Genomic DNA, 14495 nt, shown 5'->3' with positions numbered 1-14495 from the left:
CCTAAGATCACACTGCCTACATTTGGGGATTAACCTTATTTCATTACCAGAGCACCACCAAGCACTGAGCTCCAGAATTTCTCAGTGTGCTTTACTGTTTATAGAATCTTAATGGTACTGAAACCCTCTTTCTTCCCTTCAATGGTTTTGGGGGAACAGATTTCTTGTTCAGTCCCTGAGAGTGTTTTCACTCTTTCTTTCTTTCTCTCCAGCTACTTTTGGGGGAGTGCTCTTCTTGCAAGATCAAAGTACACCACTCTCCCCTTTTCTCTTTGTCCTTTCTCCACAAAAATAGCTCCCTACCCTTGACAGCTTTTCTCTCCCCGAGTTAACCTTCCTGCACCATGTACCTGCTGAGTTCTGTCGCTCAGGTTATACAGATTGTTGCGTTAATCCTCAGATCAATTCTGAGGTGTTCAAAGTGGTTTGATGCTGATCTGGTTGCATTTCAGAGTTGGGACAAGCTCAGGGTCTCCCATGTGGCTCCACCATCTCGAATTCTCTCTGGGTTGTTTATATCTTAACCCATGCCTCTCACAAGTGATCCATATTGCTACAATATCCCTGCTTCCTACTTTTCTAAACTTCTAGTCATTAAATATATTTATGAAAATATGTATTTTTAAGCTGTTAAAACTCAAACCAATAAAACTAATTTATTCTAAACTGTAAGCTGCTCACGCAAGCATATATTTGAACTTAAAAAAAATTTCAGGAAAAAAAGTCTAAGCAAATAATCTTAGCAAGTATATAATTTTGGCACATTTCAAAGTTATTACCCAAATCGTAGAAACTTATTTTTATGTCTGGAATTCTAAATAATAAAAAAATTAAATAAGCTAAAATATTGTGATGAGTCATCTAGCAATATATCTAGTCCTACAGTTTTATGATCAATCATTGTGCCAGCACTGAGTATTTTTAATAGATTTCTAAAGCATTTTGCAGAGGAATGTTAGACATGTAGTGAAATCATTCAAGACATTATTCTTTTCTATTAACCACTGCATTAAGACCAAAAGGAGAGACACAAATTAAGCCTTAACAGATATCATCTGTATTTGCATCCACAAGAGCAACATTTGACCACGGTAGAAATTATTGATGTTATCCCTGTTCAATGTAAATTTTTCATGTACAACTTATTTCTCCCAGAAATAATAATTATTTTTTGTACCAACAATATTCACAAAATACCAGTAATACTGGCAATAAATAGGAGTAACATTAGAAAAGTTTTATTCAAACATGATTCAAGTTTGGGACAATAAGGCAAGTATGAGAGGTCATTAATCTAATAACTATTCTCTAATCCATATTCTATTTATAAATGACCTGCAAAAGGGATTAGCCATAAATACTGGTTATTATTCATTATCATGGTGGTTTATCTTCGTTTTACATTAGGTACATGAACTGATAGATTTTATTGACCACTTTGCCAAACTGTATCATAAATGTACTAGAATCATTCCTAAATTTACTTATAAACCAGCTATCATCAAATCAGGCTGAGGCTTTCCAAAATAAATAAAACTTAAAATTTAATCTTAACCTTCAGGGCCCCTCATAGTCTGGGCTCCTTTCAAAGTGCTATATTTAAATTTTATAATAGTGCTTTTTTGTAATTTTTCATAAAAAAACCCCAAGTTTATTACCTTATGCCCCACAAAACCTGGGCCCAGTATATACAACAATCCTTCACTGACCAGAAAAATAATAAATAAAATGAAGGTTTTCTTTTTTTTATTTTTTATAGTTTATTTTTGATACCAAGAGAGATAGAGCATGAGTAGGGAGGGAAGAGAGAGAGAGAGAGAGAGAGAGAGAGAGAGAATGTGAAGCAGGTTCGAGGCTCTGAGCTATCAGCACAGAATCCGACATGGGGCTTGAACCCACCAACTGTGAGATCATGACCTGTGCCGAAGTCAGACGCTTAACCAACTGATCCACCCAGGAGCCCCAAAATAAAAGTTTTCTAGTAACATGCATAAACAAAAGAGACAACTAAGCCACATGCATTCATTTTAACAACCTATTTTAATATAGTTGCTTCATATCACACAGAACCTCATCTTGTGAGTTGTAAGGTACAGTGACTGAGATAAAGGTTGCTAAACCAACAAAGTGCAATACTGTGAACTTGCAGCCAGAAAACCTGCGTTTACAATGAGTTTGTATTGATGACATAACATTATCTAGGGCAAGTGAGAGTCTGACAAATGATGGAAATTAAAGCATTAGTATTGTATTCTAGATCTACCTTTATTAAATGTGAATTTGGGGAAGTTGCTTAATTTCATGGAGCCCCTTGTTCCAAAGAATAAACAGGATAACATTAAACTGAAGGGTTATTTTGAAGTGAAGTTCTAAGTCACATACCTAACACTGTCCAAAGCAACAGAAGTTTGCTTAATGTTAATTATTATTGAATCACTTTGATCCTTAGTTTCCTCATGTCTGGAATGGGGAAAACATTACCTAGTTTACATGTCTCTAGGGTGGTTTATCAACATTTATAGTGAGATATTACAAAAATTCACTGTGCTATGCAAGTATGGTTTGCTTTTGTCACTCTGCATTTTCTCCTTCCTGATCCTTTCCTTTGTACTAAGATCTAATCACCTCTAAAACCAAAACTTAATGAAGATTGAATTATCAGTCCAAAGATCCTAATGTAAGTGCAATATGTCTTATTAAGTTTGCTACAAAATTTGTTGCTTGTATTATTTCTTTAGAAACACTGTAGTTTCTCTGGACCCATAGTCCAGAAGAAGCCTACAACACTTACTTCTAATCAATGCTCAGTCAATGTTTGTTTGATTAACTGAATCCTTCCCTAATGGGAACTTATTACACTGGATGTTCATACAAGCCAGTTTGCCTGGGATAATCCTGGTTTGTGCCTGATGCCCTGAATTAATTATTAATAATGTCCTTGCTCGCTCTTTAAAGTATATCAGTCATTTGATTATCTTACTTATAAAACAATCAACATAACACACCGAGTATATTCAATCTCACATTTCAGAGTATATAAAACATATATACTTTTGATAATGGTTTTAACTTGAAAATTACACTTTTTCTTTGTCTCTACTTTTTTACTTGACAACAGAAATGTACCTCAAAAATATATGATTTGAGAGAGAACATGCAATACTCTAGTATATATTAGTAAACATATTTCTATATTTCCCTATATATGCTTGTAGAAGGTAAAAGTTTAAGGCTTTTAGTGACCTCCAATTTCAAAATAAAGTTATAATGGAAATAAGATTTGTCCTATTAAAATCACAATTAACACAAGTAAGCATTGTTCCTCTTTCATTTCCAATTCTCCAACACATTTACTGTAGTATTCAAACAAAATATAAATGTTGATGTAATTTAAATAATTGTGAAATGTCTCAATGTAGGCTTATAACACCTGGCTATTTGAATTGCATTACTATATTTTTTATTGTATTATAGGCACTGATCAATTTGATTTGAATTGTGTCTAACCAGTAAAATAATGAAATAAAAGTAGTATACGATGGTGTATAGTATATGAATGTGAGACAAGAACTGGGTTATATCAAATGAAAGGTGATATAAAAAATCTACAGAGAAATACAATTAAAAAAAATCTAAAGAGTAATTCTGTTCTCAGTGAGTCACCGGATTTGCTCTGGAAGTTCATTTGTGTCTCATTGTTAACTAAAAGTATAAAAACAAAACTAAACATGCAATGTCAAGAAGTATATGCCACAAAAAATATTATATTTAATACATATTAAAATAAATAATCTCATAGAGTGTTTATTGTGAAAACTAAATGATATTTTTAGATAGTAATACCAAAATCTAATATATTTCTAAAGATTCGTAACTGGGCCAGCAATATTAAGTAGTGAACCTATGGCCCTCATTTATCTTAACATTTAAAGTCAAGCTTTGAACCTTGAGCTTTTAATTTTAGTTTCTCTAAATTGCCTCTATAACTGAAGTAACATCAGCAGAAGGGAACTGTTTTAACATTCATCTAATCATATACTTATACTTTACTTTTTGAACTTATGAAAATAAGTAGAAAGATGTGTTCTCATTTCTTACTCCTTTTACAACAATTCATTAGTTAAATTTGAGAGACAATGAAAGTCTAGTTGGTCTAGACAAATGATAACGTAATGATTTCTTAAAAATCAATTACATACTCGAATTTTCAAGGGCTACATTTGTGTGGAAAATTTTAAAACCATAGTGAGATTGAAAAGAAAATCCACACCAAACTATTATTTCCAAGTTATTTTATTGAGGGAATATTGTTTTATCTAATTGAACTAGGAAAAACTGCTTCCTAGAGACTCAGAATCACTCCACAGCCTATTTGTCCCATAGGCATACAAAAGTGTCTGAAGCAAGGTGACTACAAATGTGAGGATAGCAAAGGACTGAATAAGAATGACAAGACAGACCACAAACAATAAAAAAGCAGGTGGTCTCCTGATTCTACTGTAGGCTATCCTTTCTGTGATTTATTTCTTTTCTATTATCTTCTCTATGTTCGATATGCCCATGTTCAAATAGAAAAGTATAAGGTACGGCAGACTACAAAGTTGATATTTTAAAAATCACTTACAAATTATAGGAAAAACAATTTTGAAAAATACCATACAATTTTAGTCTGCTTTCCTAACCTTTCCTTAATTTGGTTGAAAAATAGATCCGTATTTCTTTAAAGGTCAAAAATCAATCACTGTTTTATCAAACAACTAAAACAAAATTATTTACATCATGTTCTACTTCAACTTAAGTACTCATATCATTAGTTTAGTAGTTTGAAAGAATAATAGTATTTTGTACATTATACTTTTTCTTCTCCTTGGCAGTCAATTAATATATTGTTTGTGTTTTGTGTATCTTCATAACAACACTGACAGTTGAGTAAGTTTAAGTAAACCATCCACTGACTTATGAATATAAAACTTTTTAAAGTATCTTGCATGGAGGCCAACTTAATAAAAAAGAGAGCTTTTCTTCATAGTTCTATTATAAGACTAATTTATGATTTGACAGATATATCTGAAGCCACTATTTTATAAAGTATGATTTAAGTACCAAAGTAAGATACATTCCTATTTTAAACTACACAATTCACTTAAAATGCATTTAATGTCCTTCTAATCTATACTAGGTCTTAAAACAAAACACACACACAAGCAAAATGAAACAAATAAACAACTTTGCATTGGGAAGGAGAAGAAGGAACTTCATTAAAAACAAGTGAGGGTTGAAAAGGGGGAATTCTGCAAGACAGTGGAAGAGGAGGATTCTGAACTCATCCCCTCCCAAGGACAGACAAAATCTAAAGTTATATATGATTCATTTCCCTCTGAAAAATATAAAAATACTAGATGATATTTTCTCCACATACGAAGGGTAAAAAGACCATCTTGACACAGGCAGGAGAGGCAGATATGATCTCAAAGAAAAACCTACCCCTGTTGCAGCAACACATAATAGGGAAATATCTCACCAGTTTAATGCTTCCCCTGGATTGGTGAAGGGCTGGCATCCCCATTTAAGCACCCCCACCCCTGGGATCTGCACCACAGAGATGAACCCCTAAAACATCTTAGGTAGGAAACAAGAGAGGCTGAAGTCTAAGGGACCCAAAATAATATTGAAATTTGAGAGTTCCTCTTTAAGGGACTTACATGCAGTCCCACTCACCCTGAAACCTAATGAAAAAAACCCAGCAATTTGAAAAAGCACTTCTCTCATAGGTGAAGAGATTTATTTACTAATCCAGAAGCATCTGCCAGAGGGAAGGGGATAGTGGAAACTCTCCCTGGAGATGAAGGCATTGGCAAAGGAGAAAAGAAAAAGGGGGCAGAAAATGTAAAGTTCCTTAATAGACACCTAAGTCAGAGATTTCCAATTTAGATGAACGCAAAGAGAGCCACACCAAGACACATGATAATTAAAATTATAATTATAATTAAAATATACTTAAAGATAAAGAATCTGAAAAGTAGCAACTGCTATTTTGGGGAAATTGCTACATACAAGGGAATTCCCATGAGACTATCATAAAATTTCTCAGCAGAAACTTTGTAGGCCAAAAAGAAGTGACATGACATATTCAAAGTGCTAAGAGGAAAAACTTCCAATTAAGAATACCCTACACAGCAAGGTTATCATTTAGAATTGAGAGAGAGATGAAGGGCTTTCTATACAAACAAAAGCTAAAAATGTTCAGCATTACAAAACTGGCCTTATAAAAAATGTTACAGAAATTCCTCAGCTGTAAAGAAATGACACTAATTAATAAGAGAAAAACATACAAAAGTAAAAATCTTACTGGAAAAAATATTTTAAAGGTAGTGGACTAATCAGTTATAAAGCTAACATACTAAAATTTGAAAAAAATAATAGCTAATACACAAAATAAAAAGATTAAAATGTGACATTAAAATATAAAATCTGCTGGGGAGTATAAAAAGGTGGAGTTTTAGAATGTGTTTAAACCTACTTTCCTACACCGTAACATAATTGTAATATACATAGGATGATATATGTGAACCTTAAAATAACCACAAATCAAAAGCATAAAGTAAATACACCAAAGAAAATGAGGAAGCAATCTAATCATAACATTAAAGGAAGTCAACAAACCACAAAAGAAGAGAAAAAGAGTAGAAAAGAGACACAGAGAAGGAATACTTAAATAACTTGAAAAAATCAATAAACCAGTAGCAGTAAGTACATACCTATCATAATTACTTTAAATGTAACTAGATTAATTTCTCTAATCAAAAGACATAGAGTAGATGAATAGGTAAAAAATAAGATGCATCTTCATACTGACTATAAGAGTTTCACTTGAGAAGTAAAAACACATAGATTGAAAGTGAAGGTATAAAAAAAGATATTGCATGTGGGCACCTGAGTGGCTCAGTCTGTTAAGAGTCTAATTCTTGATTTAGGCTCAGGTTATGATCTCACGGTTCATGTGTTCAAGCCCCACATCAGGCTCTGTGTTCTCAGAACTCTCAATGCAGATCCTGCTTGGGGTTCTCTCTCCCTCTCTCTCTGTTCCTCCCCCACTCACATTCTTTCTCTCTCTCTCAAAAATAAATAAATAGGGGCACCTGGTTGCTTCAGTTGGTTAAGCAGCTCATATCGTGACCTCATAGTTTGTGGGTTCAAGCCCCGAGTCAGGCTCTGTGCTGACAGCTCAGAGCCTGGAGTCTGCTTCTGATTCTGTGTCTCCCTCTCTCTCTGACCATCCCCTGTTCACATTCTGTCTCTCTCTCTCTCTCTCTCTCTCTCAAAAATAAATAAATGTTAAAATAATTAAATAAATAAATAAACTTAAAAAAAGATATTCCATGAAAATGTAAATAAAAAGAAAGCTTGTATAGTTATAGTCATATCAAAAAAAATTAGAACAAAGACTGTAATAAAAGACAAAGAGGGGCACTACCTCTTACTCATCAAAAGGATATAATATTTATAAATATATATGCACCAAACACGGAGCACCAAAATATATAAAGCAAGCATTGACAGAAGCATTGAGAAGAAATCTACAGCAATTAAATAATAGTAGGCTACTTTAACACCTCATTTACATCATTAGGTAGATCAATTCAACAGAAAAGAAAAACAGTAAGAAAATTGGTTCTTAAATGACATATTAGACCAGATGAACCTAATAGATGTATACAAAACATTCCATCCAAAAGCAGCAAAAAAACATTTTTATCAAATGTACATGGGACATTCTCCAGGATATATCATGTTAGGCTACAATACAAGTCTCAATAAATTAAAGAAGACTAAAATCATATCAAGCATCTTTTTGAACCACAATGCTATGAAACTAGAAATCAATTACAACAAGAAAACTGGAAAAATATAACTGGATGGAAATGAAATAACATGATACTGAACAACTACTGGGTCATAGAGAAAACAAAGGAGAAATAAAAAATATCTAGAGCAAATGAACATACCAAATTTATGAGATGCCTTAAAAGTGGTTCTGAGATTGGAGTTAATGCCAATACAAAGTTACCTCAAGAAATAAGAAAAATCTCTAGTTGGCAATTTAATATATCACCCCTAAAGAAATTACAAAAATAAGATCATAAAAAGCCCAAAGTTATTAGAAGTTCTATAAAAGAATAATAAAAATCAGAGTGGAAATAAATGAAATAGAGACTAAAAACAGCAATAGAAAAATATTAGTGAAACTAAGATCTGATTTTTTTTAAAAGTTGAACAAAATTGACAATCCTTTATCTAGACTCATCAAAGAAAAGAGAAACAGTTCAAATAAATGAATCAGGAATAAAAGAGAAGCTTCAACTGACACCATAGAAACAGCAAAAGATCATAAGACTACTATAAATAACTGTATGCCAACAAAATGAACAAGCTAGAAGAAATGCAAAAATTAACAGAGACTCATACTTTTCTAACACTGAATCATGAAAAAGTAGAAAATCTGAACAAACCATTTAGTAGTAAGGACATTGAGTCAGTAATCAGAGACCTCCCCGTAAACAAAAGTCCAGGACCAGATGGCTACACTGGTTAATTCTACCAAACATTAAAAACTTTGATACAGATCATTCCCAAACTCTTCCAAAAAAAAATAAAAAAACTGAAGAGAAGGAAAGTCTTCCAAATTCATTTTAGGAGGTGACCATTACCCTGTTACCTGAACCACGCAAGGATACACATAGAGAAAATATTACAGGCTGATATCTATGATGAACATAGATGCAAATATCCTTAATGAAATATTGGCATATTGAATTCAACTATACATTAAAAGGATCATGCATCATGATCAAATGGAATTTATCCCATAAGGATTGTTCAACATCCACAAATTGATGAAATACACATTAACAAAATGAAAGATAAAAATCATATGATTATCTCAATAAATGCAAAGTATTTGATAAAATTCTCTATTTGTGATAAAATCTCTCAAAAAAGTGCAGGTAGAAGGAATGTACCTCAATATAATAAAGGTCTCACTGACAAGCTCACAGCTAACATCATACTGTATGGTGTAAAGCTGAAAGATTTTCCTCTAACACCAGGAACAGACAAAAATGTTCACTCTTCTCACTTTCATCTAACTTAGTATTGAAATTCTATCCACAGAAATCAGGAAAGAAAGAGAACTAAAAAGCATCCAAACTGGGAAAAAAAAAAAAAGCACATTTACTATCTGCAGAAGACATGATACAGTATATAGGAAACCCTAAAGACTCCAACAAAAAATTGTTCGAACTAATAAATTAATTCAGTAAATTTGCAGGATATATGATTAATATAGAAAAATATGTTGTTTATATTCACTAATAACAAATTATGAGAAAGAGGAATGAAGAAAACAAACCTGTTCAAATCCCATCAAAAAGAATAAAATACCTAAAACTAAATTTAACAAAGGAGGTAAAACACTTGTACAGTGAAAATATATAAGACATTAATGAAACAAAGAGACACAAAGAGAAAAATATTCATGTTCATAGATTGAAAGAATTAGTATTGTTAAAATATTGATATTACCCAAAGCAATTTAGAGATTCAATGCAATCTCTATTAAAACCCCAATGGTATTTTTCACAAAACTAGAACACATAATTCTGACATTAATACAAAACCGCAAAAGACCCCAATAACCAATACAAGCTTGAGAAATAAGTACAAAGCTAGAGGTATCATATTCCCTGATTTCAAACTATACTACAAAGCTATAGTAACCTAAACAAAATTGTATTCACATAAAAAGAGATACATCTATCAACAGTATGGAGAACCCCAAAATAAAACCACAGTCTGGTCAATAAAAGATGTTGGAAAAACTGTACAGCTACATGCAAAAGAATGAAAGTGTACCATTTTCTTATACCATACACAAAAAGTAAACTCAAAATGGATTAAATACTTGAATATATGACCCGAAATCATAAAAATACTACAAGAAAACATAGGTTGCAAACTCTTTGACATTGACCTTAATATTTTTTTTAGATCTGAATCCAAAGACAAAGGAAACAAAAGCAAAAATAGAATAAATGAATGAGCAGGAGGGACTACATCAAACTAAAAAGCTTCTGCACAGCAAAAGAAAAAAATCAACATAATGAAAAGATAATCTACTGAATGATAGAAGATATTTGTAAATCATATATCTAAAAATGTATTAATATCCAAAATATATAAAGCATACACATTGAATTACATAACAACCCCCCCCAAACAATCCAATTAAAAAAAAAAGCAGGAGTGCCAGGATGGCTCAGTCAGTTAAGCATCCAACTCTTGATTTCAGCCCAGATGTTGATCTCACAGTTCATGAGTTCGAGCCCCATGTCGGGCTCTGCACTGACAGTGCTGAGCCTGCTTGTGATTCTCTCTCTGCCTCTCCCGTGCTCATGCTCTCTCTTTCTCTCTCTTAAAAATAAATAAATAAACTTAAAAAAAAATAAACAGAGGATCTGAGCAGACATTTTTCCAAAAAAACAAACAAACAAAAAATGCATGCCGATGGCCAAGAGGCAAATGAAAAGATGTTCAAGATGACTAATCATCAGTGAAATGAAAATCAAATCACAATGAGATATCACCTTACACATGTCAGAAAGGCCATTATCAAAAAGAGGAAAAAAATAGTAAGCATTGGCAAGGACATGTGTAAAAGGTAATCCTTCTGCAGTATTAGTGGGAATATAAATTGGTGCAACCTTTATGAAAAATATTATAAAGGATCATCAAAAATCTAAAAACAGAGCTACTATCTGTTCAAACAATTCTACTAATAGGTACTATCCAAAGAAAACTCAAATACTAATTCAGACAGATATGTACCTTTGTGCATTGCATTATTACTTATAAGAGCCAAAATATGAAAACAACCTACAGGTTCATCACCAAATTACTGGATAAAGAAACTGTAACATGTATATACAATGGAATATTACTTGTATATAAAAGATTGGATTCTTGTCATTTGCTACAAGATGGATGGATATTGAAGTATTATGCCAAGTTAAAAAAGTCAGATGGAGAAAGACATATACCACATGATTTCATTTATACATGGAATCTAAAACAAAACAAAACAACAAAACCTACATTTACAGATACGGAAAAGAGATCAGTAGTCCCAGAGCAAATTGGTGCTGAGAGCAAGGGACAGGTGAAGGGGAACAAGAAGTACAAACTTCCAATTATAAAGTATATAGTCATGGGATGTGATGTATAGCATGGGGAATATAGTCAATAACATTACATTAACTTTATACAGTGACAGATGGTACTAGATTTACCATAATTATCATTTCACAATGTATACAAATGTTGAATCACTATGTGGTACACCTGAAACTGTTATAATAATGTATGTCAGTTATACCTCAATTGAAAAAACAAGTGAGAATTCTCAGAGAAATGTTGTCTCTCTATCATCCAGGTCACCAACAAAGTAACCATATTATATTAATTGATTCTGTTTTGAAATGCAGTGTTAGTTCATATACCTATTATGTGATAATTCACTTAACGACATCCTTGCAAGCTTGCCCAGTTATAATGAATAAACAAGGAGTCTTCAAAGAAAGATGTGGAAGAATTCAAGTTATTGTTCTCTATCAACTAAGGATTTCCTCCGGTTGTAAAGATCATACCATACAACGGTCAGATAAGCCTAATGCAATTTTGAATTTGGTAAGAAAAGAAATTAAGTCCAATAATTTATTGTAACAACTCACAAACAAACAACAAATTGTTTCTATTTTCTCATTTCCAAGAGCACTTGATTAGAATTAACTTGTCAGAAAGCAGAGAAGGAGTAACCTTGATTTATTACTAAAAGCAAAGTGAGACTTAAGCTGGAAAGACATTATGGGAAGGGTCCAAAAAGGAGAAAATACATTGTATTGAAATTGACAAAACTAGATAGGGAAGTCATCAACCAAAAATCTAGTGCTGACAGGTATTGAATTTAGCCTTCTAGCTAACAGACTACAAGGACTATACAATCTTACTGTAACCTTGATGCAAGTTGTTCATTTAAATGATACATGGAAAATGACCTGGTAGTTGACTCGAAACGGAAGACACCAGGAAGCATAAGGTATCCCAAAGAATGAGTCATTTACAAAGGATTCACAAAAGGGAAAGCTATGACTCAAACTAGTGTGATAGTGGAAAAAGGCTTTCATTTTATTTCCCTGTAAATGTGTATCCAAATAACACACCTGCTTCTATTCTTAAAGTCTAAAACTGTCAGCGGTTTTGAAAATTCCCTAACCTCTATGACTAAAAAAAAAGTCGCAAAAATAATACTGACATATTATTCCAAGCTATGAAGATTAAAGAGAGTTTCAGAAAAAAGAATCAGTTAGGCAAAATAGCCTTTTTTATAATGGGGTATCCCTGCTACATTCCAATGTAAAGTCAATGAATAAATTTTAGTTTCAGATTCTCTAATTTATATAACTTTCAGTCAGAGTGTTTTAATAACTTTCTGGGATTACAGTTAATTTGACATATGTTTTTATGAAATTTAAATTATGCAGTCATTGTTGAATAACAATATTATTTATGGCATAAATACACTTCAGCTGTGTATCACATTAAAAATACTGGCTATCAAGCACCAAGGATTAAAATTACTTGAAGATTTTTGTGCTTTAGCGGTTGGTGAAAAAACAATATGTACAACTTGCTCACCTCAGTGGCAAACTGCTGCAATCCACCAATATTAATAGGTCCCTCTTCAGTGGCATATAAATTGCATCCACCCACACAAAGATCAGAGGTTGGGCACACCATTCCACAGGTCAGACCAAGCGGGTTGTCGGAAAAAATCATCTTAGCAGCTCCATAATAGTTCTACAAAGACAAACAAACAAACAAGCAAATAAAATTTTATTATTTAATGATGTATCTTAAACACCCTGGAAATATGACCTAATTTTTCATTAGGTAATTGAAGTGAAGATTAAGACATGTGTAAGAGGGGCACCTGGGTGCTCAGTCAGTTGAGCATCCGACTTCGGCTCAGGTCATGATCTCATGGTTCGTGGGCTCGAGCCCCACATCAGTCTCTGTGCTGACAGCTAGCTCAGAGCCTGGAGCCTGTCTTCTGATTCTCTCTCTCTCTCTCTCTCTCTCTCTCTCTCTCTCTCTCTCTGACCCTCCCCTGATCACACTTTCTCTCTCTTTCTCTCAAAAATAAATAAAGCATTAAAAAATTAAAAAAAAAAGACATGTATAAGATACAGAGGCTACAATACTGTATACCATGAGGACATTTCATGTAATCACTAGCAGAGTACCTAACATACAGGAGTATTCAATGTATGGTGTATTAATAAATGTAAAATTAATCAATTTTGGAAAACCGAAATTTAAAATATAAATGCTCTATAGGGGCCCCGGCACCTGGGTGGCTCGGTCAGTTAAGCATCAGACTCGATTTTGGTTCAGGTCATGACCTCACAATCTGTGAGGCTGCGCCCTGTGGGGCCCGAGGAGGAGTTCTTATAGGGCAGAGCCTGCTTGGGATTCTCTTCCAATCTCTCTGCCCCCCCATCTCTTCCCTCATCCCTCAAAATAAATAAATAACCGCTTTTATAAGTAAATGTTCTGCAAATAGTTTTCTTTCACAAGGCACCTAGCCAAACTCTGATAAGAACTATTCTTTTCATGTTTAACAAAGGTAAGTTAGGTAGATTGTTTGAACAAACGTAAAACCTAAATCTTAAAACTCAAAAAACAAAGAAACAAAAGTCATCCTCCATTTAACTAAATTAGAAACATCTAAGGCCCTCGTCAGGCTTGCCCAGAGGGACTATGTATTATGACACTCTGTGGGGGGCAGCAAAGATTCAGCTGCTTGGCCATTTGCTAGCCGGATATGTCACTCCCTGAGGGGAGTTGCAAATAGGCAGGGGAGCGCCACTCCCTGCCAGAGGAGAAGCCAGAAGATCAAAGATCAACCGCCTGCAGGCAGGGTAGTATCAGCCCCTCGGGCGCTGTGCTAGAACACTTTAGTCTGGTTCCTCTTTACTCCAGCCTTAATCCCTTAACCCTGTTTCCTAGCAACCGACCTAGGCCAGCTGCCTTGTTTTCCCGCTTTGAAACCTTTATAAGATAGGGTGTTTTCTGAATAAGAGAAGAGGCTTGATCAGAAACCCTGTGTTGTCTTTACTCTCTGTGCGTCTCCCTCCTGCCCTTTCTTTCCCTCCCTCAGGAAAAGAACCCACGAGGATTTTCCACCCTGCTGGCCGGGGCGGGACACGACATATTGGCACCCCACGTTGGGTACCTGTCTCATCAGCCCTGACCGGCAGGGCGGAGAATCCTCACGGGTTCTTGATCCTGAGAGAGGGAGAGAAAGGGCAGGAAGGGGGAGCACAGAGAGTAAGGACACAACACACGGTTTCCGATCAAGCCTCTCTTCTTTATTCAGA

The 14495-nt window shown here is 33.9% G+C and overlaps 1 protein-coding gene across 1 annotated transcript in view; it reads right to left on the bottom strand.

The window, feature by feature from the left end:
* DPYD (dihydropyrimidine dehydrogenase) overlaps positions 1-14495 on the bottom strand; it is an 806753-nt gene that overhangs the window by 588279 nt on the left and 203979 nt on the right. The window contains exon 5 of the mRNA XM_029948659.1: positions 12751-12912. Coding sequence (XP_029804519.1) covers positions 12751-12912 — 162 coding nt within the window. The remainder of the gene's footprint in view (positions 1-12750; positions 12913-14495) is intronic.

This window comes from Suricata suricatta, chromosome 8, assembly GCF_006229205.1.
Source record: "Suricata suricatta isolate VVHF042 chromosome 8, meerkat_22Aug2017_6uvM2_HiC, whole genome shotgun sequence".
Lineage (NCBI taxonomy): Eukaryota > Metazoa > Chordata > Mammalia > Carnivora > Herpestidae > Suricata > Suricata suricatta.
Note: the sequence above shows the minus strand (reverse complement) of the source record. Positions and strands in the feature narration are given on the sequence as shown.